Source organism: Eleutherodactylus coqui, chromosome 4 (assembly GCF_035609145.1).
Source record: "Eleutherodactylus coqui strain aEleCoq1 chromosome 4, aEleCoq1.hap1, whole genome shotgun sequence".
NCBI lineage: Eukaryota > Metazoa > Chordata > Amphibia > Anura > Eleutherodactylidae > Eleutherodactylus > Eleutherodactylus coqui.
In genome coordinates this window covers 146,978,015-147,002,694 of record NC_089840.1, presented here as the reverse complement: position 1 = coordinate 147,002,694, position 24,680 = coordinate 146,978,015, and the positions used below count along the sequence as shown (strand labels likewise).

At 41.5% G+C, this 24,680-nt stretch overlaps 1 protein-coding gene across 1 annotated transcript; it reads right to left on the bottom strand.

Moving 5' to 3' along the window:
- Window positions 1-21,650: 21,650 nt before the first annotated feature.
- Window positions 21,651-23,976, bottom strand: AMIGO1 (adhesion molecule with Ig like domain 1). The gene has a single exon (XM_066598688.1). It carries the CDS (start codon window positions 23,828-23,830, stop codon window positions 22,310-22,312), a length of 1,521 nt encoding a protein of 506 aa, XP_066454785.1. The 5' UTR covers window positions 23,831-23,976; the 3' UTR covers window positions 21,651-22,309.
- Window positions 23,977-24,680: the final 704 nt, after the last annotated feature.

Genomic DNA, 24,680 nt, shown 5'->3' with positions numbered 1-24,680 from the left:
ATTACAAATCTGATTTTTTTTTGAGTTGTAAAAGAAAAAAATTGATGTCACCATAATTGTTCTGACTCATGGAATAATGTCATATTTATTAAAGGTACGTACTGAGAACACAAAGCCAAAGAACAATGGTGCAATTGTGTGTTTTTTTTCATTTCAAAGTTTTTCAACACATTTTATAATACATTACATGGTGACATTAAAATATACAGAAGTAAACTCTATACAGCTATAAGAAAGGAAAACTAGAAGAATTGTGGCACATGGTGATGTGAGCAATAAACTTCAGCAATAAAATTGGTGCATTAAACATAAACAAACATAACACTTTATGTTTCATATGTGGCCAGTAGACTTCTATGTAAAAAAAACTGATGTTGGGTTTACGCTTTCTTTGGAGGACGCAATAGAATAGTTGATTGTGCTATCCTGTCCTCCAAGAAAAATGTGCAGCAATGGAAAGTGACAAAAAAAAACAGAATAACTTAGATTCAATTTAGAATCATAGAATGGTAGAGTTGGAAGGGACCTCCAGGGTCATTGGGTGCAACCCCCTGCTCAGTGCAGGCTTACTTAATCATTCCAGACAGATGTCTTTCCAGCCTCTGAAGACTTCGATTGAAGGAGAACTCACCGCCTCTCATGGTAACCACAGTGTAAGGGTGGACTCACACAAACATATATCGGCTCGGTTTTCATGCCGAGCCGATATACTTCGTTCTCCTCTGCAGGGGGGGGGGGAGGATGGAAGAGCCAGGAGCAGGAACTGAGCTCCCGCCCCCTCTCTGCCTCGTCTCCGCCCCTCTGCACTATTTGCAATGAAAAGAGGCAGGACGGGGTGGGGCTAAGTTCTGAGAATTAGCCCCACCCCTGTTCCACCTCTCCCCATTGCAAATAGTGCAGAGGGGCGGAGAGGAGGCAGAGAGGGGGTGGGAACTCAGTTTCTGCTCCTTGCTCTTCCATCCTCCTCCCCCTGCACATGAGGACACCGTATATCGGCTCGGCATTAAAACCGAGCCGATATACGTTCGTGGGAATGCAGCCTAAGGCTGTAATTCCCATCTGGAATCTAATTTTCCTGTGCGATGTTCTTTTTTTTTTTTAACCATACACAGTCTCCTACTTGAAGATCTATGGCGTGGGCATTTTTGTAAAAAGTCTCTGGATTGTTTATCTCGCACTTTGTCTAGACGATTATCCTCGGTATCTTGTGCTTCTTTGAGGCAATGCTGATGGTCTTGAACCTATTCTGTTTTAGGCATCGGATTTGTATCATCTGAGACTTGGATTCCTAGCTTGAGATCAGCTGGTAATCTTCCTTGCTGTCCAAACATGAGATAATAGGGTGTGTAGCCAGTTGAGCAGTGTGGAGTATTGTTATATGTACAAGATATAGATCAATTCGGGTAGCAGTGTTGACCAATCAGCTCTTTGACTCTGAGGAATGGTTCTCAACAATTCTAAGATGGTCTGATTAGATTTCTCACACAATCCATTTCCTTGGGGATGATGCGCTGTAGTTCTCAACTTTTTGCAATTATAAAAATCACATAGCTCTTGAAATAGTTGAGATTCAAAAGCGGAACCTCTGTCAGAGTATTTTATTTGGGCATCCGTAGTTCAGGATAAAGTGTTTCCACACAATAGCTGCAGTGGTTTTTGCAGTTAGGTCTTTTACAGGAACAGCTAAAGTGAATTTTATGTAGTGATCAATGAGAGTGAGTACATAACTATACGCAGATGTGCTGGTCTCTATTTTGAGATGGTCGATTGCTAAAAGTTCAAGAGGCTTGGTAGCAACAATAGGATGTAGAGTAGCCCCTTGGTCATTCTTAGCTCTTCTGCGGGTTTCACAAACAGTGCATTCCTGACACCATTTCTCAATATCATTGCACATGCCGATCCAGTAAAACCTCTGTCTTATTGTAGCTTCTGTTTTGTGTACTCCAAAGTGACCAGATTGATCACGGTAAGCTAACAGTACTTGGCTGGCATCTCTGCAAAGAAATTAGAATCTGATAAATGCAATTTCCGGATGCAGTAGACCTCCTGATTACGATTCTTTTTTCAGGAAAAGTCTTTTTCTTTGTCTCTATAACCGTTGTAGGTCTAGATCAGAAGACTTACAAAGGATTTCTTTGGGTATAGCTCCAGATAACAAATGTTCTTGTAACTCACCAAAAGTCCTGCTATCCTGTTGCAACAGGAGCCATCTTTGAAGAGTATCTGCGGATTTACCTTGAGAATTACTGGGTGGGACCCTTAACCCCTTGAGTGGCGGGTTTCTTACCCCCCTGTCAGACCCACCAGGGCAGGTTTTTTAAATGGTCTAATCATTCAATTTCAACTGATTTTGCAGTCGCGTTCCAAGAGCCATAACTTTTTCATTTTTTCATTGACACGGCCATATGGGAGCTTGTTTTTTGCGGGACAAGTTGTACTTTTTGATGGCATCATTTTTGGGTATATATAATGTATTGCATAACTTTTGTAAAAACATTTGTAGGGAGATTGGGGGAAAAAAAAGAAATTCTGCCATTAGTTATTTCGATTTCATTTTTACGGCGTTCAGCGTGCAGAATAACTAGTGCGATAACATTATTCTCTGAGTCACATGATTCCGGCGATACCAAATTTATACAGTTTTTTTATGTTTTGCTATTTTTGTACATTTAAAACATTTTTTTTTCTTAAAGGTTTGCTTTTGTGTCGCCACATTCCAAGAGCTGTATTAATTTTATTTTCCATTGCCAGCGCTCTAGAAAGCCGTGTTTTTTGTGGGATGAACTCGTCTTTATTTATCTAATTTTTTTTGTAAAATTTTGATCGCTTTTTATTCTATTTTTTCTAGAGGCAAGATTAACAAAATCTATAATTCTGGCATGTTTTTTATTTTTATTTTTCACTGCATTCTCTGAGCAGTATAAATAATATATTAAAGTCATTCTATAGGCCGGTACGATTATGCCAATACCAAATTGTAATAGTTTTATTTTTCTTTTTCACGACTTTTTCACACAAAAAAAAAGTAATAAAAGTTAAAATAACCCTCCTTTTGCCATATCTATAATAAAAAAAATCTAAATCATAAAAGAAAAATACATATTTGGTATCGCCGTGCACTTTTTCAGTCACCCCTGTCTCCCACAAAAAAATGCAATAAAAAGCGATCAAAAAGTCATATGTATTCTAAATTAGCACTAACCTAAACTACAGGACATCCTGCAAAAAATGAGCCCTTGCTCAAGTACGTCGACGGAAAAATAAAAAAGTTATTGCGCGCAGAAGATGCAGCAGAAAATAATTTTAAAAAATTAAATTAAATTTGAAAAAAAATACAAGTACTACAGTAAAAAAAAAAACTATACAAGTTTGGTATCGTAGTAATCGCACAAACCCATAGAATAAAGTTATCATGTCGTTTTTGTTGCAGTTTGTGTCATTGAGCTCTGCAGCTCCCATAGTGACACATAACCCAGAAATCTTCCGGGCTATATCACTATGGGCAGTAGAGCTCGTCCCGGAAAATTTCCGGGCGTGCCACTCAAGGGGTTAAAACATAACTTTTATTAATATTATTAATAAGTCCTATCAGGACCAGCATGTAAAAACTAAAACCAAGACAAAAACAAAAAAACAATCTATGAATCAATGGCCAAAATAAGGGAATGTCCAGATTACATAGAGGACCTGGCGTCTGCTGGGATCCTATGTATGGTTACTAGTTAAACACGTGATTGTGCATCAGTTCTTGTAGCCTGAAATATAGCAAGACTATTATGTGTCCATAATATTTCACCTTATGTGGTGCTGCAGCAGATTCTGTCCGCCACCACATATATGGAATACTGGCGATCAGGTGGAGATATAAATACTTCTGTCTTATGCAACTCTTCATCAAATAAAGTTCTGTTCTATGAATGGTCTTTTTTTTAGTACTCCACCTTATGTGGTGCAGCAGCAGATTCTGTCTGCCACCACATATATGGAGTACTAGCAATCAGGTGGAGATATATACGGTATACTCCTGTCATATGCAACTCTTTGAATGGTCTGTTTTTTAGTTCAACACGTTTCGTCCTATGTAACTCATCAGGAACCATAAGTGGGTTCAGAGACAGAACTGATTGCTAAAAATGGACATTAGTGGTCATCCGGGCAGGAGACTCTGTATCGCTGCTGTTTTGTTATTTTTAACTTCGGGCTTATGGGGGTAAAAAGACTAGCAGTCTCTGACGTACTATACTCCTCATAGGTAGTCAGCATAGCTAGTTTCATCTCTACCTAATTAGCCAGTACAGGGCAGCACAGCAGAGGCATGTCTATTATAGGCAACCTTTAGCTATATCTAGTCTATCTTCAATGCTCCAGATGCCAGATCCTCTATGTTATCTGGACATTCCCTTATTTTGGCCATTGATTCATAGATTGTTTTTTGTATTTGTCTTGGTTTTAGTCTTTTCATGCTGGTCCTGATAGGACTTTTTATTAATAATATTAATAAAGGTTATATTTTAAGGGTCCCACCCAGTGAAAACGCATACTTACCCCTTTTGGGTCCTCTTCCGCTTCAGTGATACCTTGAGAATTAGAGTCATTGGTAAACGAATAACAACATTGTTGAGCCTGATGGACTGCAAATTTGGTCATTTCTATTTCTTCCCACTGATCTTCCTCAGGGGAGTAGTCGATTACTTTGGATAACCTAGAGAGAGTTTCAGCGTTTGTATTGGTCTTTCCAGCTCTGTATTTGACACTGAAATTGAAGTTTGCCAGTCTGGGAGAGCCATCTTTGTTCTAGAGCTGTGGGTTTTGCTGAATTTCGATGAGCCACTGGATTATTATTCGTGTAGGCGGTGAATGTCGCAGATGCTAGGTAATCTTTAAATTTTTCGGTTAATGCCCAAACTAACGCAAGCAATTTTAACTTGAACGAGCTATAATTTTGGTCATTTCTTTCGTATCCCTTCAGTGAGCGACTAGCATAGGCAATTACTTTTTCCTTGCCGTCTTGAATCTAACTGAATACTGCACCTAGCCCTTTAAAACTAACGTCTGTATATAAATTAAAGGGCAGTATAATCTGGATACGCAAGGATAGGAGGGGTAATTAACTTTACTTTGAGAATCTGAAAGGCTTGTTCCTCTTCCCAAGAGAGGTCTGTTGTGGACTTCTTTGGAGTGCCCTCTCAAGACTTCTTGTAGAGGGGCGGCTACTTGGGCAAAATTAGGTATGAAGCACCGGTAATAGCCTACAAAGCCTAGAAAGCTTCTGACATGTTTGAGTGTTTTCGGAGTGGGCCAATTTCTGACTGCTTCAACCTTTTCAGGGTCAGGATACACTCCCTCAGCACTAACAATGTGCCTGAGATAGCATACTTTTGTTTGTAGCAAGTGACATTTCTCTCAAATGCTGTAGGTGGTCCTCATAATTTTTTGAGTAGACAATGATATACCAGAGGACTGACTTAAAGTTTTTGTAAACTAAGCATCTCTTCATTAATCTTTGAAATATTCCCGGGGCGTTGCAAAATCTGAATGGCATGCAATTAAACTTGAATAACCCTATGGGGGTGGTGAAAGCAGTCTTCTTCCTATCTAGCTTACTCATAGGCACTTGCCAATAACTACTGGTTAAGACTAGGGTGGAGAAGTAAGCAGCTGTACCCAAGGCTGTTAAGGACTCTTCTATGCGTGGCAGTGGGTAAGCATCCTTATAGGTTATATTGTTTAACTTACGGTAATCCACGCAGAATCGGATACCCCCATCTTTCTTCTTTACTAATACAATAGGGGCAGCCCAGGGACTATAGCTCTCTTTGATAATCTGACTCTCCTTAATTTCTTTTATCATAGCTTTTACTTGTAGATAAGATGAAGAGGGAATAGGTTGGTACCTTTCTTTAATGGAAGCATGGCCATACATGGGTATTGTATGGGAGATGCCTTTTACCTCACCAAGTCCATGCAGTGTTCACTAAAGATAGCTTGCCTTTCAATAGCTACATCTCTGAAACCTTGAATCTGAGTGGCAAAAGTTTGAGTATCTCCCTATATGAAGATCATTCAGCCAAGCTGGTGAACTACTTGGATCTGGATGAATTGACTGCACCCCCTGCTGGACACTAGTTTCTTCACTATCTAACACGTAAAAGTAAGGACACTTGTGGAACGGCCATGTATTTTTTTAGCTGAATGGGGATGTTTCCAATATTTATCAGACGGATTGGGATTCTCCCGTCTTTGACTGTGGCTAAGGCCTCATACTCACGCCCAAACAGGCAAGGCTGTGTCTGGGAGCACAACAGGAATTCAGACTCAGGGGAGACTACAACTGGTCTGACATCCTTTACGCGGGCTCTGCCCACATGACCCTGTTGGTTGGCAAATCTCTGCTGTGCAATTAGTGCCTTTATTGTGGTCTTTAGCACAGCCTGCTGAGCCTGAGATGCTGCAGGAATGGTACGCTGTAAAGCCTCCAACATCTCTGCATAACAGTTGCAGAGAATATTCATACTCAACGTTGTTATAGGTGCGTTTGGTATTATTGTATCTTGACACCACCAGGAAGTACTAGTGGAGACAAGACTGACAGGGGGTGATGCCCCCTGTACCTCATTGGCTGCAGACAATGCTCCCCTGCAGGTCCTGGCAGGCCACTAATCTGCTGCTGTCCCAGCTCGCCTTGCTGATGGAGGTTGGGCGCTGCTGCTCCGCTGGTGCTGTAAGTATCTGTGGCCGTCTGCCACTGCCACTCTCTGAGCGGCATCTGCAGACGCTGTGGCAACTGTAGGGGCAGCAAGCGTGGGGTCCAGGGCAACTACCGGAGCATTAGCAAGCGCTTGTTGGTTGCCGGGTTGATTTGCTTCGCTATGTGACAATTTTAAACAGTCTTTTACTTTAGATGCGGTTCGTTTAAATTTTTGCATTACCGCAACCACGTGTGTGTGGCACAGAGGCATTTGTAGCCTGTTCGTGTTGGGGCACGCCAATGTGGGGGAGACCATGGGGAAGCAAGATGGATGTAACAGTGGCTCTGCAATCTTTCCCGGCAATGGCGGCAAAGGTGCTTGACTTGGTCGCCACACAGTGGTAAAAAGGGTTTTACAGTCTATGAATACTAACGGTGGTTTGTCACGTGATGCCAGCACCTCATCCGGGACTTCTAGGGTTATCGACGAAATAGCTGACACTGTATTCACACCGACAACAATGGCAGTTTTGCAGTAGTGACAGAGATATTACTTTGCAGTAAATGAAACGTTGATTCACAATTGAATTCAGTATAACACAGGTAAATCTTCAACGCTCTCTTTCTATATGACTCTAGAGTAGAATTCCCACAGTCCTAGTTATCTGCTGGGGTTTCACTGGAAAACTACAAGGCAGATAATGAAGTTGATTTTAAGATGGGCCTCTTTCACTTTCCCTGGCTTTGATTTCACCAGGTTTTGTGTAACTGGCTGTTTAGTAGACAGGTCACAAACTTTATCCTCCACACGGCTGTTGATTAGGAAGTTCGTAAATCCTGACTTCCCACCTCAGAACACGTTATCACTGCTCACACTGTGGAACTCCTCTTGCACATCCTTCTCCGAGGACTGCCTCTTTCTGACTCCCTCACTGTACTCCTAACTCCTCCTTCACTTCCTGTCTTAACTCCCGTACTTTCTGTCTACACCTCCCCCTAATATCCTGCCTCACCCTGATATTTTCCCATTCTGGACTATCACACCATACCCTCCACCAATCAGTGGTATCATGACAAGCAGCCAATACGCAGCTAGCTGTTACCATGCAGTTAGCTTTAGCTTTGAGAAGAAATGGGAAAATAGGGTTTTTCCGAAATACAGCACCTTCTATGTCTCCAAGGAGCCCACAGCCAGGTGTTACAGGACAAATGATTGTGTGGCTATACTGGAAGACCTTCCGGGCCACTACACTAGCACTGATATATTACCCCAGACCAGACACTAAAGCAATATCACATACCATATATACAAGGTGCAAATACTATTACCATCCATATTACCTCCATGCTGTCATTGAACAAAACCCACTATACCAAAATCAGCATTAACAATAATAACATTATATAAGAGACAAATAATAATGCCTGACCATGATCACATATTACCACATAATGATGGAATACCACCATACTGCAGCAGAAAAAACACTATACAAAGACTAGTATTACCCCCATACAGTGACCATATAGTAGATATCCAGGTTTACCAGGACTGTGGAATCGGTAAGCCAAACCTCTGACTCCCAACACAATTTTCCCAGACTAAATAAGTGATTACAGTACCTTTACATCCAGTGATCACAGGTGATTTCCTGTCTGAATGGAGTTGTTCAGCTTTCTTCCCTATCTGATCCAGACCACCATGAGACTTTTTCTAGTCATAACTTTTCTCTGCAGAATGACACAGACATTTTGGCTCCTCGATTTTCCAACATCCTCCTTAATTTTTCCACAATTCTACACAATCTCCCCATCATCAGTACCCCTGATAGTTATAATGCCACCCGTATTGCCCCATACAGTAAAAGAAACCCCTTCTGTATAGGCCACATGGTAAGTGCCACTTATAACCCATTTTTGCCCCCACTCAGTAATGCCTCTTTAGTAATGCTAAAAATCCATTGTTTTCTGCTGGGCCAAAAAGTCACTTGCACCCCAAAATATTACAAATAATATCAGATTATGTTGCAAAAAAAAAAGCCCTCATACAGCCCCGGAGATGAAAAAAATAAAAAAAACCTTCTTTCTGAATATGGTGATGCAGAAAAATATGAAAATGCTTTTATTTTGCCAAAGTAGTAAAATGTTAAAAAAAAAATAAAAAAAAAATAAAAAAAAAAAAAAATATATATATATATATATATAAATTTGGTATTACGAAAATCGTAATGCCCCACAAAATACAGGTATCATTTATTTAACACGGTCCAGGACATTCGATAAGAAACAAAAAATAATTTGACCATTTTTTGTTCACCTCAGCTCTCAAAACACACAATTAGGCCGGTGTTGCACAAGCAGTTACGTAGTTTGCGCACGTCTGCGTACACAATTGTGCATACAAAAAACACGCACCGATGCTCTAAGCCATTCAAATGGCCAATTCATTTATTGAGTTCAAGCTGTCTTCTTTTCCTGTGCAAATGCACAGGAAGATAGAGCATGCTATGTTTTTTTGTGCAATGCAATTTCGCACGCCAAATACGCTGTTGTGAACAAACCCTTTGAAATCAGTGGGTTCCATATTCTGTGTATTACATGCAGAAAATTTTAGTGCACAAATATGCCCATGTGACACAGGCTTTAAAACGCAAAAGACATCTGTACTAGAGATGAGTGAGTATACTTGCTAAAGGCAATTGCTAGAGCGAGCATTGCCTTTAGCGAGTACCTGCCCGCTCGAGACTGCAGGTTCGGGTGCCAGCAGCGGGCAGGGAGCTGCGGGGGAGAGCGGGGAGGAACGGAGGGGAGATCTCTCTCTCCCTCTCCCCCCCCCCCCCCCCCCCCCGCTCCCTCCTGCTGACTGCAGCTAATCACCGCTCCCCCGCGCCGACACCCGAACCTTCAGTCTCGAGCGGGCAGGTACTCGCTAAAGGCAATGCTCGCTCGAGCAATTGCCTTTAGCGAGTATACTCGCTCATCTCTAATCTGTACCCCAAAACGGTACCAATGAAAGCGTAAACTTGTGCAATAATAGACGAGCTCTCACATAACTCTCTAGACAGAAAAATAAAAAAAGTTATGGCTGACAGATAATGGTGACAGAAAATATAAAGTTTTTGTGCAAAAGTAGTAAAACCTACAAAAACAATGTAAATTGGGTATTACCTTAGTTAAATACATGCACAAAATAAAATTGACATGTCACTTATAGCACACAGAAAATGATGCAAAATTACAAAAAAAATCCCAGAGTTAGGGCGCCCACCCACTGGCGTTTGCGATTTCCATGCGTGAAAAACGCAGCGTTTTCCGCGCATTTTTGGTGTGTTTTCCGGGCGTTTTTCGTGGCTTTTTCGCGCCTTTTCCGTTAATTTCCATTGACATTCATGGGTGCATTAAGAGAAAAATAAGGACACATATGCAACTGACAGTTCCTATGTTAAAAATTGCAACGGACTGAAAAAAAAAACGCAAGTGGACAGGAGTACATTCAATTCTAATTGCTCTTGAGAAAAAATGCAAAACGCAAAGGAAAAAAAATCGCCAGTGGGTGGGCGCCCTTAGGGTGGTTTCACACTGGTGATTTTCGCATGATGCGAGAGTGAGTAAAAAAAGCATGATAACCTTTGGAACATCTGGCTCTCCTTTATTCACAAGTTCACAACCCATCTCCACAACCCACCACTACCCCTTAACAGACGAGGTTTCTCCTTATCCACACATTAACCCGTTATACACTATATACCCGGCTTCCACCTGTCAGAGGCCATCTCTCGAGGTACCCTCATCAGAGCTATCACTGTTCCATTTGTTATGTATATTGATTGTCTATTTTATTTGTGATTATTAGAGATGAGCGAGCGTACTCGGATAAGCACTACTCGCTCGAGTAATGTGCTTTATCCGAGTATCGCTGTGCTCGTCCCTGAAGATTCGGGTGCCGCTGCGGCTGACAGGTGAGTCGCAGCGGGGAGCAGGGGAGAGCGGGCGGGAGAGAGGGAGAGAAAGATCTCCCCTCCGTTCCTCCCCGCTCTCCCCTGCAGCTCCCCGCTCCGTTCTGGCACCCGAATCTTCAGGGACGAGCACAGCGATACTCGGATAAAGCAAATTACTCGAGCGAGTAGTGCTTTTCCGAGTACGCTCGCTCATCTCTAGTGATTATCCATTGTTTCCCCTAATTTCTCTTTTCTGTAACCCCCCTTCCCCATTTTTTCAAACCAATCAAAAATAAAGAATATATATATAAAAAAAAAGCAGATTTATTAAACCAATGATTTTCAATGGTTTTCTTCCCATTAGCGATATTTTCAATGATGCGATGTTGCAAGAAAAAAAATTGCAGCATATTTTATCTTTCTGCGATGTGCGATTTTTAAAATCTCCCATGTTTCCCTATGGAGCCTCTTTTTAATCGCATCGCAAAGCAGGAACTTGCGTTGCAATGCGATTTTAATATTAGAAAGTCCTATTGACCTTCACGCTAGAAAATCACACAATAAAAACAAGTGAGAAAATCGTGAGCGGCAGCAATGTTTTTGCGAAAAAAGCAGCGCTGAAGCTTAAAAAACCAGGGGAAAAAGACGATCGCCTGTGTGCAACTAGCCATTGTGCTTTTCATCATTAAGTCTCACAAAAACAACATAAAAAAAATCAAAGCACTACATGGTGATCTGACTGGCAGTGCTGTCCACATGAGCAGTGCTAATCAGTCAGCATGTAGTGTCTAAGGCCCCCTGTCCACGGCTGTGACGGACTATCGCTAGTGATATTCCACCGCCGAGTGCTGTCAGGTCTCTGTGGTGAGCCTATCTGACAAATAGGCTCACTGCGGAGAATCGTGGCAAATCACAGCATGCCGCGATTTAATTCCCGCGAGCGGAGAATCGCTATTATTCTCCGCTCTTGGACATCGGGGCCACGCAATGAACTATCGCCTGTGGACAGGCAGCTTAAAGGCCCATTTAGATGGGACGAGTGTCAGGCATTATTTGCTGCATAAACGATGGATGATGAGCTGATCACTCAGTGTAAATAGCAGCTGTATTGAACGGCCGCTATGTTAGGGCAATGGAGAGCAGTGGGGGAGTGTGAGGAGAGAAAACTCCTCCAGCCTCCCGCTGTGAGCCAGTAATACTAGCTCTCTTGCAGGTGCATAGGCGCTAGTATGTGCAGAGATGAGTGTCGGCATCGTTTGCCCATCACTCGTCACGTCTAAATGGGCCTTAAGACTACTGATGCTACTAATACACAGTGTGCATCATCTAGTCAGAAAAGCAGTGCGTCTATCTTTGTTTCTCCAGGATCAGAGGGTAACTTTAAAGTGACACATGTTAGATTTGAAAAATTGGGCTTGGCCAGGAAGACTACAGCTGGCTGGAGCGGGAAGGGGTTAAATGCAGTGTTGTCATAGTATTTTTCATAGAAGTGTTTTCTTTAACCACTTTCCATTGGACCAATCTGTGTATGACTGTACATACACAGATAGCTGTCAATCACCGATAGCTCCGCCCACTGGACTCTTCAGCTCAGAATGTGCAGAGATACAAATTAATAAAATACAAGTTCTGCTGAATATTTCCCCATAAAACTATATATCTGGCAGCTTGGCTCCTCCGGCTCTATAACATGAACATGATGACAGGTTCCCTATAACAATTACCAAACAATCTGAAGGAAAAGTTGCAGAAGTTCTTACAATTTTGCAGTGTTTCAAAGAGATTATAATTGTAGATATTAATATATAGATTAGATAACTATAATAATAGATATAATATTACCTATCATTATAGATATCTAATTTATAAGGCCTCTTTCACAACATTTTTAAAATATATTTTGGAATTTTTTTTGTTAAAAAGCATATAGAGGCTTAATCCCCATAATGGCCAGTATTGCCCTGGTCATGTAGGTTTATGTGGAAAACGTCATGAATGCTTTTTATATCTTCAGACCTTTATGTTATTGTGTACTATGCAAACCAAATACATATGTTTAAACTCCTATTTTAATTTCTACACATAAACCTAGGCCACCAGAAGTATATCATCAGTCTGTGCATTCTCCAGTCTGAAATCCGAAAATGCTAACTCTTCTATAGGAGTTTAAGTGGAAGGAGGGAACTGTCACATTCAGCTCTCGGCACTTCTAATTGGCTGAACCGAGGCGCCCATATTTTGTAGCAGGGTTTTGGTCTATCATTCTGCAGACTGGGGGGCTGTTTAATGTGAAATATAGAATCTTGAGTTCTAATGAGAGATTAGTAGGTTCTGCGCACGAGTCTCCCTGATCAGCAGTGGAAGCTGCAGCGGCCTGAGAGCGGTTGGTGCAACATTTATTGCTGAAAGAACAGTTTCTGCAGGAATTATAGATTTTGCTTTGCAAACAAGACAAAATACTCTGTAAATAAAGGAATTAAATATTCTTCACTAAAATCATTTTACCTTAATAAATGTGTTATATAAGGTCCTCACACAAATGAGCACCGGTAGCGCATGTGGGTGGGGCATAAGGAGTCTGGACAGCTGCAACAAAGAGCATGGACCAGGATTAGCTCATTTTAAATGAGCATATGTATTTTGGTCAAAATATTAAACAGTAATCATATTTATCGATAATTTTCATTATTTTTGCAGCAAGCAGTCTGGCTTAAAATGCTGAGGAAGGCCAGGTTGTCAGTGCCCGTGTGGCTAAATTCTATGTGGGTTGTGAGCCAGCATGCTGCACCTATGATCTATTTTCCTGCACATCTGCACACCAAAAGTCCCCATAGAAGTCAATGAAATGCTGCGTAAATGTGCAAGAAAAGAACACATCTTGAACTCATTAGATAAATTAGCCATTTAAATGGCTGAGAGCATCATGCCTTGCGCACACAAAAACCAGCAAAATATATGTCAACTCCTGCGGGTACAAATATCCTTACTCTTGTGTGAAGCCGGCCTTAAGAAAACAAGCCTTTCATGGAACAACATATCTAACTATGAACCTGCAGGCAGCGCTGCTGTAACTGACCTTTCGCATTTAATTGTACGCAGGATGCAGCGCAGAGGCACAGTTTGTCATTTAGTGCAGAATGTGTTCTGAGGAAAGTCTTGGGGAATTTATTGCGTTCTGTTATGCAGACTTTAATTGCAGAATGACATCAACACCACAACAACTCCATAACAACAAACCCAAGATTCTATATTTCACATTAAACAGCCCCACAGTCTTCAGGATGATAGACCAAAGCCCTGCTACAAAATATGTGTGCCTCTGTTCAGCCAATCAGAAGTGCCGAGAGCTGAATGTGACAGTTCCCTCCTTCCACTTAGGGATGATTTTTGGGGTAGGGCTTATATTTTAAGCCACCCCCCAAATATCATCGCTGCAGGGGTTGCCTTAATCCCATTGCTTTCAATGGGGCGGCAGCAGCACCGGCCCGATTGAAAGCAATGGGATAGCATTGCGGTCCTCTGCCACAACTGTGCTGTGACAGCTGTGGCAGGGGAGTCTTTCATGCCCGCAGGAAGTCTCATCATCACTGAGCACTGTGACAGTGATGTCACAGTGTTCAGTGATGAGGGGACCTTCGTGGAGCAGCTGCGCTTCTACAAGCACAGCTGCTCCACTGAACGGGCATCTGAAACTTTGCCCGTTGAAGGCCTGCACACACTATTTTGGGCATATGTAAAAAAAAGCATAGAGCTTCAATCACGCGCATTTTGGACATCCGTGGAGCGCATTTTTTCTGCGCACATAGGCGCACAAAAAGAACCGCTCGTTTGACTGAGACGTTATTAAGAAGAGGTGAAATTTGCTGTGGAAATGGTGATGAAATTGACATGCTGCGGAATTGAATTTTGTCAATTTTTTGCCATCTCTGCTTGTCAATTTCCACACGGGTTTTGTATGGATTATTTCCGCAGCTTGTGGACAAGATTTTCAAAATCTCATTCACTTTGCAGCTTCTGTAAACGTGCAGAATTTCCATACCAAGGAAATTCCATGGCAAATCCCCCCCCTTTGGACCCCTCTTTGTTTTCTCAGTGTAAGGACGCTGTATATCTTTTCATGCATTTACAAAAAGTCTAGGCTGCAGAGATCATATACTGAAATATTTATTTTCAGATTGCGACTATCAGAACAATTCAGCCGAGTGCTGGACGTAAGGAAATAAAGTAGGATCTATATTTATATATGTATATATATATATATTTGTATATATATTCCGTACAGGGAGCAGATCTCTTCTGCTTACAGGGGAAGACATACAGTAAGACAGAAATAGTAAAGAGAAACAGAGAAGGCAGATTGTAGACATTAATGAATGTACAGTATATGGCATATCTCCAATTCGAAACAGATATCACAGATAAAGTGCCTGAATTCTCTGCTTGAGTTCATTTTTTTTTCACAACTGACAAACACAATAAAAACAATCCATAAATTAACACTGTATATTTTTCTTTGACTTTTTCTGTTATCTTAGCCACACAAGAAATGATTTCCTCCGTATTACATCATGACACGTCCGGGGCATTTATTTATAGATGGAAAAATATGGGAAAATATTCCAACTATTATTTCAGAATGACACCTTTGAAACTTTCACGCAGGATGGAGTTACATCGCAGGACGCAGCCAAATCCAGAGCTGCAGAATTCCACACCGAATTCACAGCTGTCAGTCATTCATGGGATTTGCATGACCTTTTAGTATCTAGGTTTATGTAATTAATTAACTATTCATTTTTGCACGTATCAAGACAACAACAGGAAAACATCTCCAAAAACATCAGATGGGTCTTTTGAAAAGCATTTCCTGAGTGGCTAATACTACTTAGAAGAGGCAATGTGGTCTTGATTGCATCATGCAGCTATTAGCTTACACAGAGACAAAATAAACAATATGACACAGAAGACAACTGACTAGAAAAAGCACCTTTCACACGGGACAGAATTACGCCACAGCCAAATCCGCAGCTGCAGAATTCCACCCCAAGATCTACAGTTCTAAGGGCTCCTTCACAGTGGCGATCGCAATTTTGCGGCAATAAAAGTGCAGCAAAATCGTGTCTTTGGTCAAGCACCAGTGATGCTTTTTTATTTTTTTTGTGATGTTGCTGTGATTATCTTGCAGGAAAGACAAATGGACTTTCTAATGTTAAAAACGCATTGCATGAAAATCACAGATTCGTGCTTTGCGATACGATAAAAAGGGGGCTCCATAGGGAAACATGGGAGATAAAAAAAAAAGGCACATCGCATAAAGATAAAGCATGCTGCAATTTTTTTTCTTGCAACATCGCATCAGTAAAAACATAGCTAATGGGAAGGAAACCATTGAAAATCATTCTGAAGATAGGACATACCATGATTTTTTTCACTCCACATCGCATGAGTGAAGACATAGTAAATATGAAGGAAACCATTGAAAAGCATGGGTTTCATAATTCTGCGTTTTCACATGCTCTCAAATTGCACAATTTTATCGCAAGTGTGAAGGCCCCCTAAGGCCGCTTTCATACTTGCGATAAGATCGAACGATGTAAGAGTGAGTGAGTGATGTGAGATTATTCACAAGAAAAATCATTGCTGATGCTCAAAAACCATGGGTACAAAGACACGATTTTGCCGCAATTTTCTTGTGGCAAAATTGCAATCGCCAGTGTGAAGAAGCCCTAAGGGTGACTACCCACTACAGTGTTTTTTCACTGCGAAATTCACAGTGTTTTTTTTCTCCAGGGGTCTATGGGACTTCGCGGAAAATTGCGATTTTGCCGCAATGCGTTTTTAACATTAGAGAGCCCTATAGACACCTGGAAAAAATAAAACGCTGCAAATTCGCAAACGCTAGTGGGTAGTCACCTTGATTCTGCATTTTCACTCATTCTTGCATTGCTCAAAAAACGTGTGATTTTCTCACAAGTGTCATGGCACCCTTATAAAGGGGTTTCACATGCTCAATAAAATCGCACGATTTTTGCGCGATACGAGAGTGAATTAAAATGCAGAGTTATGAAACCAATGATTTTCAATGATTGCCTTCACATTTGTGATTTTTTTCACTCGTACGATGTTGTGATAAAACAAAATTGCAGCATATCCTAATTTTTGCGTTTTATGATTTTTTATCGCCCATGTTTCCCTATGAAGCCTCCTTTACATCGCATTGCAACAAACTTGCAATTTTCGTGCAATACAATGCGTTTTTAACATTAGAAACTCTTATTGACTTTTGCGCAAGAAAACTGCAGCAAAATCGCATGAGAAAATCGCAAGCGGCAGCGATGTTTTTGCGAGAAAAAGCAGCACTGACTCTTAAAAATTGCGTGAACAAAGACGCGATCTCCCATAATTTTCTTGCGGCGATATCGCAATCACCGGTGTAAAACTACTTTAATGGCAACTTTTGATGCAGACTAACAAACAGCCACTTCCCATTCTTTACCAAAATCCAGAGGTAGCTGCAGATTGTGGTGCGGAAATTACAGCAGCTTGTAGTGTGTCATGCGGACTATTCCGTCCCGTGTGAAAGGTCCCTAACATTTTGCTAGATATTTGTAAGACGCCACTTGTAAGTTTTCAAGCATCTAACATACAAAAACCACAGAAGACCCAAATATTATAGGAGGAATTATATAAGCAAAATATAACATTTGGAAACAACGATACGAGTCTTCCCTTCCAGAGAAGCAGAATCTACGATAACACCACCTTATCAGTCCGTGTTGTCTGATGGCTGCACTCTAGATAGATTTAGCAATAGGAAAGATTAATTTAGTGCTTCTATTGTGCTGTTGTAGCCTGACGTCACACAACCAGGTTGTACTTGTGTACCAGTTGTGTGATGCATCCGCTGCAGATGAGATGAGATACTTTATATCGGTTTGCTTCTACTGTCTAACTTTCCTGAGTATAATATTATCATAGTCATATAGTTTATCAAATGTTTCCTTCCTAACAAAGATCCAGAAGGGGGTAGAACTCTCATTCTCTAGATGTATTTGCATTGGTCTTTAGCTAAATGTTGTGGGCATGTGATTGATTACAAGGATACAAAAGGCAAATATAAGTAGATCTATTAGCTGGAGATTATTTCTGAGGGACCTTTCATTGAGACGCAATATTCCGTCCAAAATCCACACTCCTAACTGCGGATCATGATGTGGGATTGCTGGACGGGATCTGCTATTTTCAACTCTGCATCAAAATCCTCATATCATTAGAGCAGGTTTTAGTCTAAATATTCCGCAGGACGCCGTATTCTCTACGTTGTGGAATATTCCGTCCCATGTGAAAGGTCCCTGAGAGGAGATTAGTGCCTTGCAAGTAAAACTGGTATGTCCACATGTGTTAGGAATGTATGGAAATGACCTGAACTCTCACATAGGCTACCTACACACGGGCGAGCACGATATCAGGTCGAGAAGCTCGCCAAAGATTTGGCCCGATATCGCACTCATCGACGGGTTTGAAAAACGCCTCCCATCACTTCTGTGAGGTAAGAATCCTCTGGTGCGGCTTTCAGGCGCTTAAGAGGGTCGGCAAGTGTTTGGGTTTAGCAAGGGAAACCTCGCATTGCACTCATGTGCACATCGTACGGCATGTGATGTGTTATACCGTCCCGTTGAAAACAACGGGGGATGTGTTGCAAGGAACGTGAAAAGAGAGTACATGCTATGTAAATTAGGACATCGCTCATGTATTTGACTCCATTCCAAAGAATGGGGTTCATATTCACGCAAGTTTTGTGAGTCTAATAACGGACCAAATTCAAGTGAGATTCTTGGCCGTGTGAAACCGGCCATAGTCAGGAATTAATGAACCTTTGTATATTTTCTCCTCTAGGGTTTGTTCGCACGTCGCTGATTTGCTGCGGATTTTGGTGCAGATCTACAGTAGGTTTCAGACTTTCAACTGAATTCAAATTAAAGGGTAAAATCTGTAACAAAATCTGCAGCAAATCAGCGACATGTGAACACATCCCTGGGAGGCAAAAAGTCCAGGTTGTCCTGGAGAGAAAGAGTATTCCAAAACTTGTCTAGTGCTTCAAGGATCTGATTGTCCTTCAGCAATGAGAGAGAATTCTGATGCTTGAGTTACACTTACTACATTAAAGGGGTTGTCTAATTCTGATGTCTTCTGGCGTTTTTAGACACGCTTGCGCAGTCCGTGCTTCTGGCTGGTGAATGGGGCCGCTCGTGCCGGAGAGCTGGTCACCGCGTCGTCATCGTAGCTCCGCCCCGTCACGTGTGCCGATTCCAGCCAATCAGGAGGCTGGAATCGGCAATGGAACGCACAAAGCCCATGGTGCACCATGGGAGAAGACCCGCGGTGCACCATGGGAGAAAACCGCAGTGCATCCCTAGGAAAGGACCGGCGGCCATCTTAGGGAGAAAATTTTTATAACTCCATATTTCGTTGGATCGGTGAGTAGCAAGCGGTTTAAAAACCGCTTTAAATTGCTATTTTATGCCAGGGGGGGACAGGGGGAATGGGGGAATGTAAAATTTTGATGTTTGCCGCGAGACAACCCCTTTAAGTAATGTAGTAAGTAGTATTGTAAGTAGAATGCACTTACAATTCAATATTTATAGGGATAGAGACCGTCTGGGGAGACTCGGACATGGGATGCAACCAGAAAATAAGATCTGCTAAAAGGGTCTCACAGTTTGTGTCTCTTTTCCTTTCTCCCTGTGAATATTTCTTATGAGGCCAAGGAGATGGTTGTTGGCTGAACAGCTATTTTATCTGTATAGCCAATTTAAGGTAAATTGCTACATATAAGGGCTAATTCACACAAACAATATTCTTGCATGAATTCTGTACGATTCGATGACCACAAAACTTGTGCAAATAAGAAATCCATCCACACTAATGATTCTTTCCTTGTAGCATTCACTGTGGGGGGAAAAAATCCCACCATGTTCTATTTTGGGGCATTACCCTAGAACGCCTTGCCTATTGTTTTGAATGGGACCTTAGGGCTCCTGCACACTAGCGTATGTATATATACTCTTGTGAGAGAATGATGCGATTGCATTAAATGGAGCGCGAATACTTGCTTTTGTACGTGTGCTGTGAATCGTACTTTACATTTTTGCACTGCCAGGTCCGTTCACATTAGCGCCGGAGACACCTGTGCCGGATTTGAACTGGCTTAGCAGCCTAATTAGGACTTAACACCATAAAATCGCACAGTTTCAATCGTAATTTACTGCTGACAAGGTGTACATTTGTGTACCCCCATAGACTCTAATTGAGCATCAGGTGCGCAAATGCACACAAAAATAGAGCATGTTGCGTATTTTTCCGCCCGACAGAAATGCGGGCGCAAAAACACTGATTGTGAGGAAAACCATTGAAATCAATGGGCTCTAGTGTCTGCGGATTGTGCAGGCAATTTGCACATGCAAAAATGCACTCAAAATCGCTCATCTGCAGGAGCCCTTAAAAGCCATCACATGGCACTTGCATGCTGTGCGATGAGCATGCAAGTGCGATGCAATGTTTCCCACTGAAATTAATGGGAAACATTTGCGATCTTTTGACGCACATGAAACACGTGAGGATTGCAATTTCACAGAAGTGATGTGATGTGGTTTTTAATCAAAAATGCTTTGCTTCGCCGTGAGAAACACACATTGGCAAACGGGATATCGGGTCAAAAAACTCGGCCCCATATCTCACTCGCCTGTGTAAATGTAATTTAAGTATGAGATTAATAGCTAAAATAAAGAGATTTTAGCTAATCTCCATATACAAGTATGAACATGGTAGCAAATCACTGATTAATTCAATGTGATAATCCAAAACCTAGTCCTTAGAATGACAACTAAAGACTAAAGGTGCCCGTACACTCTGCTTTAGGTACATTTCTGCTGAACCAGCCAATTTCGGCAGGATTGGCTGACCATTAAGCAACCCCAACGGCATATATTGTATTTCATTACGCCCAACCCTTTCTATAGGGGTGTTGCAGGACCTGATTGCTTTCCCTCACTCCACGAATGCATGCCTGGGGGAATTGGATTCAACCAACAGCTCTGTAAATTATATAGGCGGCTGAAGATAGCTTTATGTACCATGCATCGAATAGAGTAAATAATTCGGTTAGGCTGCTTTCATATCCACGCTGGAACCATCGCAGATTCGGCACAAAATACTGGAAGAAATAGAGCTGCATGCAATACTTTTTTGTCGGAACAGCTGAATGGAAACTGAATGGACCTTAGTATAATCAATGGGGTCCATTTGGTGCGGTTTGGTTCCACCGTAATTGGGTTCTTCCTTCAATGGAAGTCTTCAAACAGAGGCTGGACAGACATCTGTCTGGGATGATTTAGTAATCCTCCATTGAGTAGGGGGTTGGACCTGATGACCCTGGAGATCCCTTCCAACTCTAGCATTCTATGGACCTGATGACCCCAGAGGTCCCTTCCAACTCCACCATTCTGTGATTATATGATCCTTACAGCCAAGGAACCCCCAACGCAGACATGAAAGCAGCCTAAGCCATCTTTTGGCACATTCAGATTTTGAACCTTGAGGTGGGAATGAGGTAAATAGGAAACAATACTGAATATTGGTTGTACTAATGATACAGCATCCAGAAGCAATTTCTGTAATGCTAAACTGCCAAACCACCTTACATAAATAAAATGTAGTTGCGAGCACCTGTAGAACAAGAGGGGATCACATACAAGGAGGTGATGGAACGTGGCTGAGTGTGCTTATATAGCTGCTTCACTTTACACAACAGTCAGTTTTCAGCCAATTCTACACCAGACATAACTACAAATTCGTAATTACTACAGACTGTCACTTATAGGGGGGCAGGAAGCAGGATGGGCGTCTTCTGGATATTTTGATAAATGTGAAAGCCTGTGCTAGCTATTATACCAATCACTAAGTGAACAGTTTATTAACTTCAGTAACTTTATATTACTTATAAGCTACTTTAAAAGCTTGTGCTTTTCATTACTGACCACCAGCAGGAGTCTATGGTCATTCTTAGTTATCACTGATGCTTAATATGGACTCCAGACTTGGGGACAATAAGCGCCGCCCTATGGAGTTGTCTTTTATGTCATCAGCACCTAACAGTTATGGCAAGTAGTTCGATTTGTGTTTAACAAAGCAGTTATGGCAAATAAGATAATACAAAAATATTATCCTGACATTTCTCCTACATAGATTGTTGGGTCTACATGCTGATCCTATTAGTTGGGTCTACTTGCTGATATTATGAGTTGGAACTCTACATTTAATCTTATACTATTGTTTCCATTTGTATAAAATGTTTACAGCTAGACTAGATTTAATACATGTAGTTCAGCAAGGTCTTCAATATCCCTCGAGGTACTTGTGATCTCCATCTACTTACTACTCCTAAGTGTTTGATACTTTTCTACGTTCTTAAATGTCTTAAATATTCTTACCACACTAACATGACCAATTCAGTTTTAGAACCTTTTCTCGCCGCTTTCACTTTTCTCCCGGTCTTTGAACATGACTAACCTGACATGCACATGCGCTTTCAGGAGATTTTTTTAAATAAGAATTCTAGAGTTGGAGGTTACTTATGAGATCTTTGCAACCATTCCTAATTTACCATTTCTGAGTATCTATCCCCTCACACTACAATAGGGGTATCAGAAAACACAGAACTTATTGATCCAGGATCTGACAACTTCCTTTGCGGAGATGAAGGTTGTAATGAGTTGTTCTTTATTCCAAGTGCATCCTGTGAGCCATTTGGTTTAAGTTTTCCATTTTGACCCCGAAGGTCTTCGGGCGGATCCAGAAAAGCCACATGACGACTGAGTGCTGCTTTCTCACTGGTAGTCTCATGGTTAGGTGTTGCACTGAGAACTGAGGAGCGTATACTGTCCCTATCTTCCCCTTGACCTCTATCACCTGTTCTACACCAGCAGCGGCAAGGTGTCATGTATAAATAGATAAGGACTAGGATGACGCTAGCCACGCAGCCCACAAGAGTGGTATACGCAGTATTAAGTGTATCCGGGTGCACGTGTCTCGTCAAATTGAAGACGCTGAGAGTCACATACAGTGTCTCATTCTGTGCCTCACCTTGGGCATAACAAGTATACGTGCCCCTGTCCTCCAAACGGATATGTCTGATTTGTAGACTGCCATTATTCAGAACAGATATGCTGCTGTTAGTTTCAGCGCCATCGTACTGTCTATGCACCTCATTGCTTGGCGTCATCCATATCTGGCTTATATCTCTTTGTTTAGTGTCACAGTTTAAAACCACGGTGTCCTCCAGATACACTTCCATTCCACTCTCTCGCACAATGCTGCAGTTCATGTATTCATTTTCATTAAGGGCAAATACATTTAAAGTAACAGTTCTTTGCTGGGAGGGCGGGTAACAGCGCAATTGTTCCCGGAAGTCCACAGTGGACGCCAGCTGCCGGACGTGCCAGTTCCAGTACAGTCCATACAATTCACAGTTGCAGGTCAGTTGATTTCCATGTAAGTACAGCCTGTTGGACAGCCAGGCCGGCAGCACCCGCAGTTGTGGCACTGGGAGACTCTTCATTTGATTAAAGGAGAGGTCAAGTAATGTCAACTCGGGTAATTTTTCTCCATCCCTCACCAGTTCTATGGGGAAGCGTGTCACTAAATTGTAGCTCAGGTAAAGCTTCTGCAGATGCTTCATCTCATCGAAAGCACTGCGATCAATATCTATAATTGCATTTTTAAAGAGAACAAGAACCTCTAGATTCTCCAAAGCACTAAATGCATTCTCATCAAGTAGTCGCAATTTATTACAGGACAGGTCTAGGTGACGTAGATTCGGGGTCAAATAGAAAGCCTCCGATGATACAAAAGTCAAATGATTGTGTGATAACAATAGGGTATGTAGTCTTGTAAGTGGAGCCGGAGTCCATTCAGCCCTCAGACGCACCAAATTATTGTGAGTGAGGTCCAACATTGCTAAATACTTTGGTAGACCACTAGGAACCACAGCCAGATCCTTCTTGGAGCAAGTGATGACATCGCTTGCGCAGACACAAGTATCCTGGCAGTTCAATGGAGATGCTTCTAATACTGTCAGCATTTTTCCAAGAAAGCAGAGATTGAAGGCCCAAAACAGTTGTGGCCAGAAGAAACAGGATAGCCACATAGTGAGAGATCAGTCACAGGAAGCGGACACTTAATTATGTTGCATTGTACCAGACTGTGGATGGCAGATATTCACTGGCACAAGACATGTCACACATACTTCAACGCCTGTTTACTTCAGGAGCATGGTGAAGGGAGATATGTAGAAGTTGCTGAATTAGCCCATATTCTCTGAGTACAAACAACAAGATTTTAAAATATTTCTGTATCCAGATCCATTATGGCACATTAGAAAGCCAAAGCAGATTCAGCCGAGGTTGGAGGGTAAAACAACCCACTGTTAGGGAAAACAAAATAAAAATGTTGAAACACACAGTGCAATAATTACATTATAACACATATTTTTATGCTGTTATTACTCTTCTATATCATATAGACAACCATCATTTTTTCATTATGCTTTAAATCTATTAGAAGGAAATAAATTTATTGCCTGTGTTTAGTAAAAAAAAAGAATAAAGAACGTTTTAACTCATCTTTAGCAAGCTCATGTGCTGCCATGAGATGAGGTATCATATACTGTACATAATATTGTCTTTATGTTTACTTTAGACTTTACTAAAAGCATAGCCGTCATTTCAGGTGACTTTTCAGAACAAGTTGTTCTGTGTGTACATGAAAAGTTGCCCTATTTCTAGTAAAGATTTGACAACACTTTACTAGTTCCACCTGTAATTGTCAATGTTTCCTTAAACTGTAAACTGGAATTACTAATGTCTGTGGAGAGTTATCGTATAGCAGGAATAACTGAGACCTGGTTGGAAGAAAGCTGTGACTAGGCAGTGAACTTACAGGGCTATAGTCTGTTCAGAAGGGATTGTAAAAATGGAAAAGATGAGGGATTTGTCTTT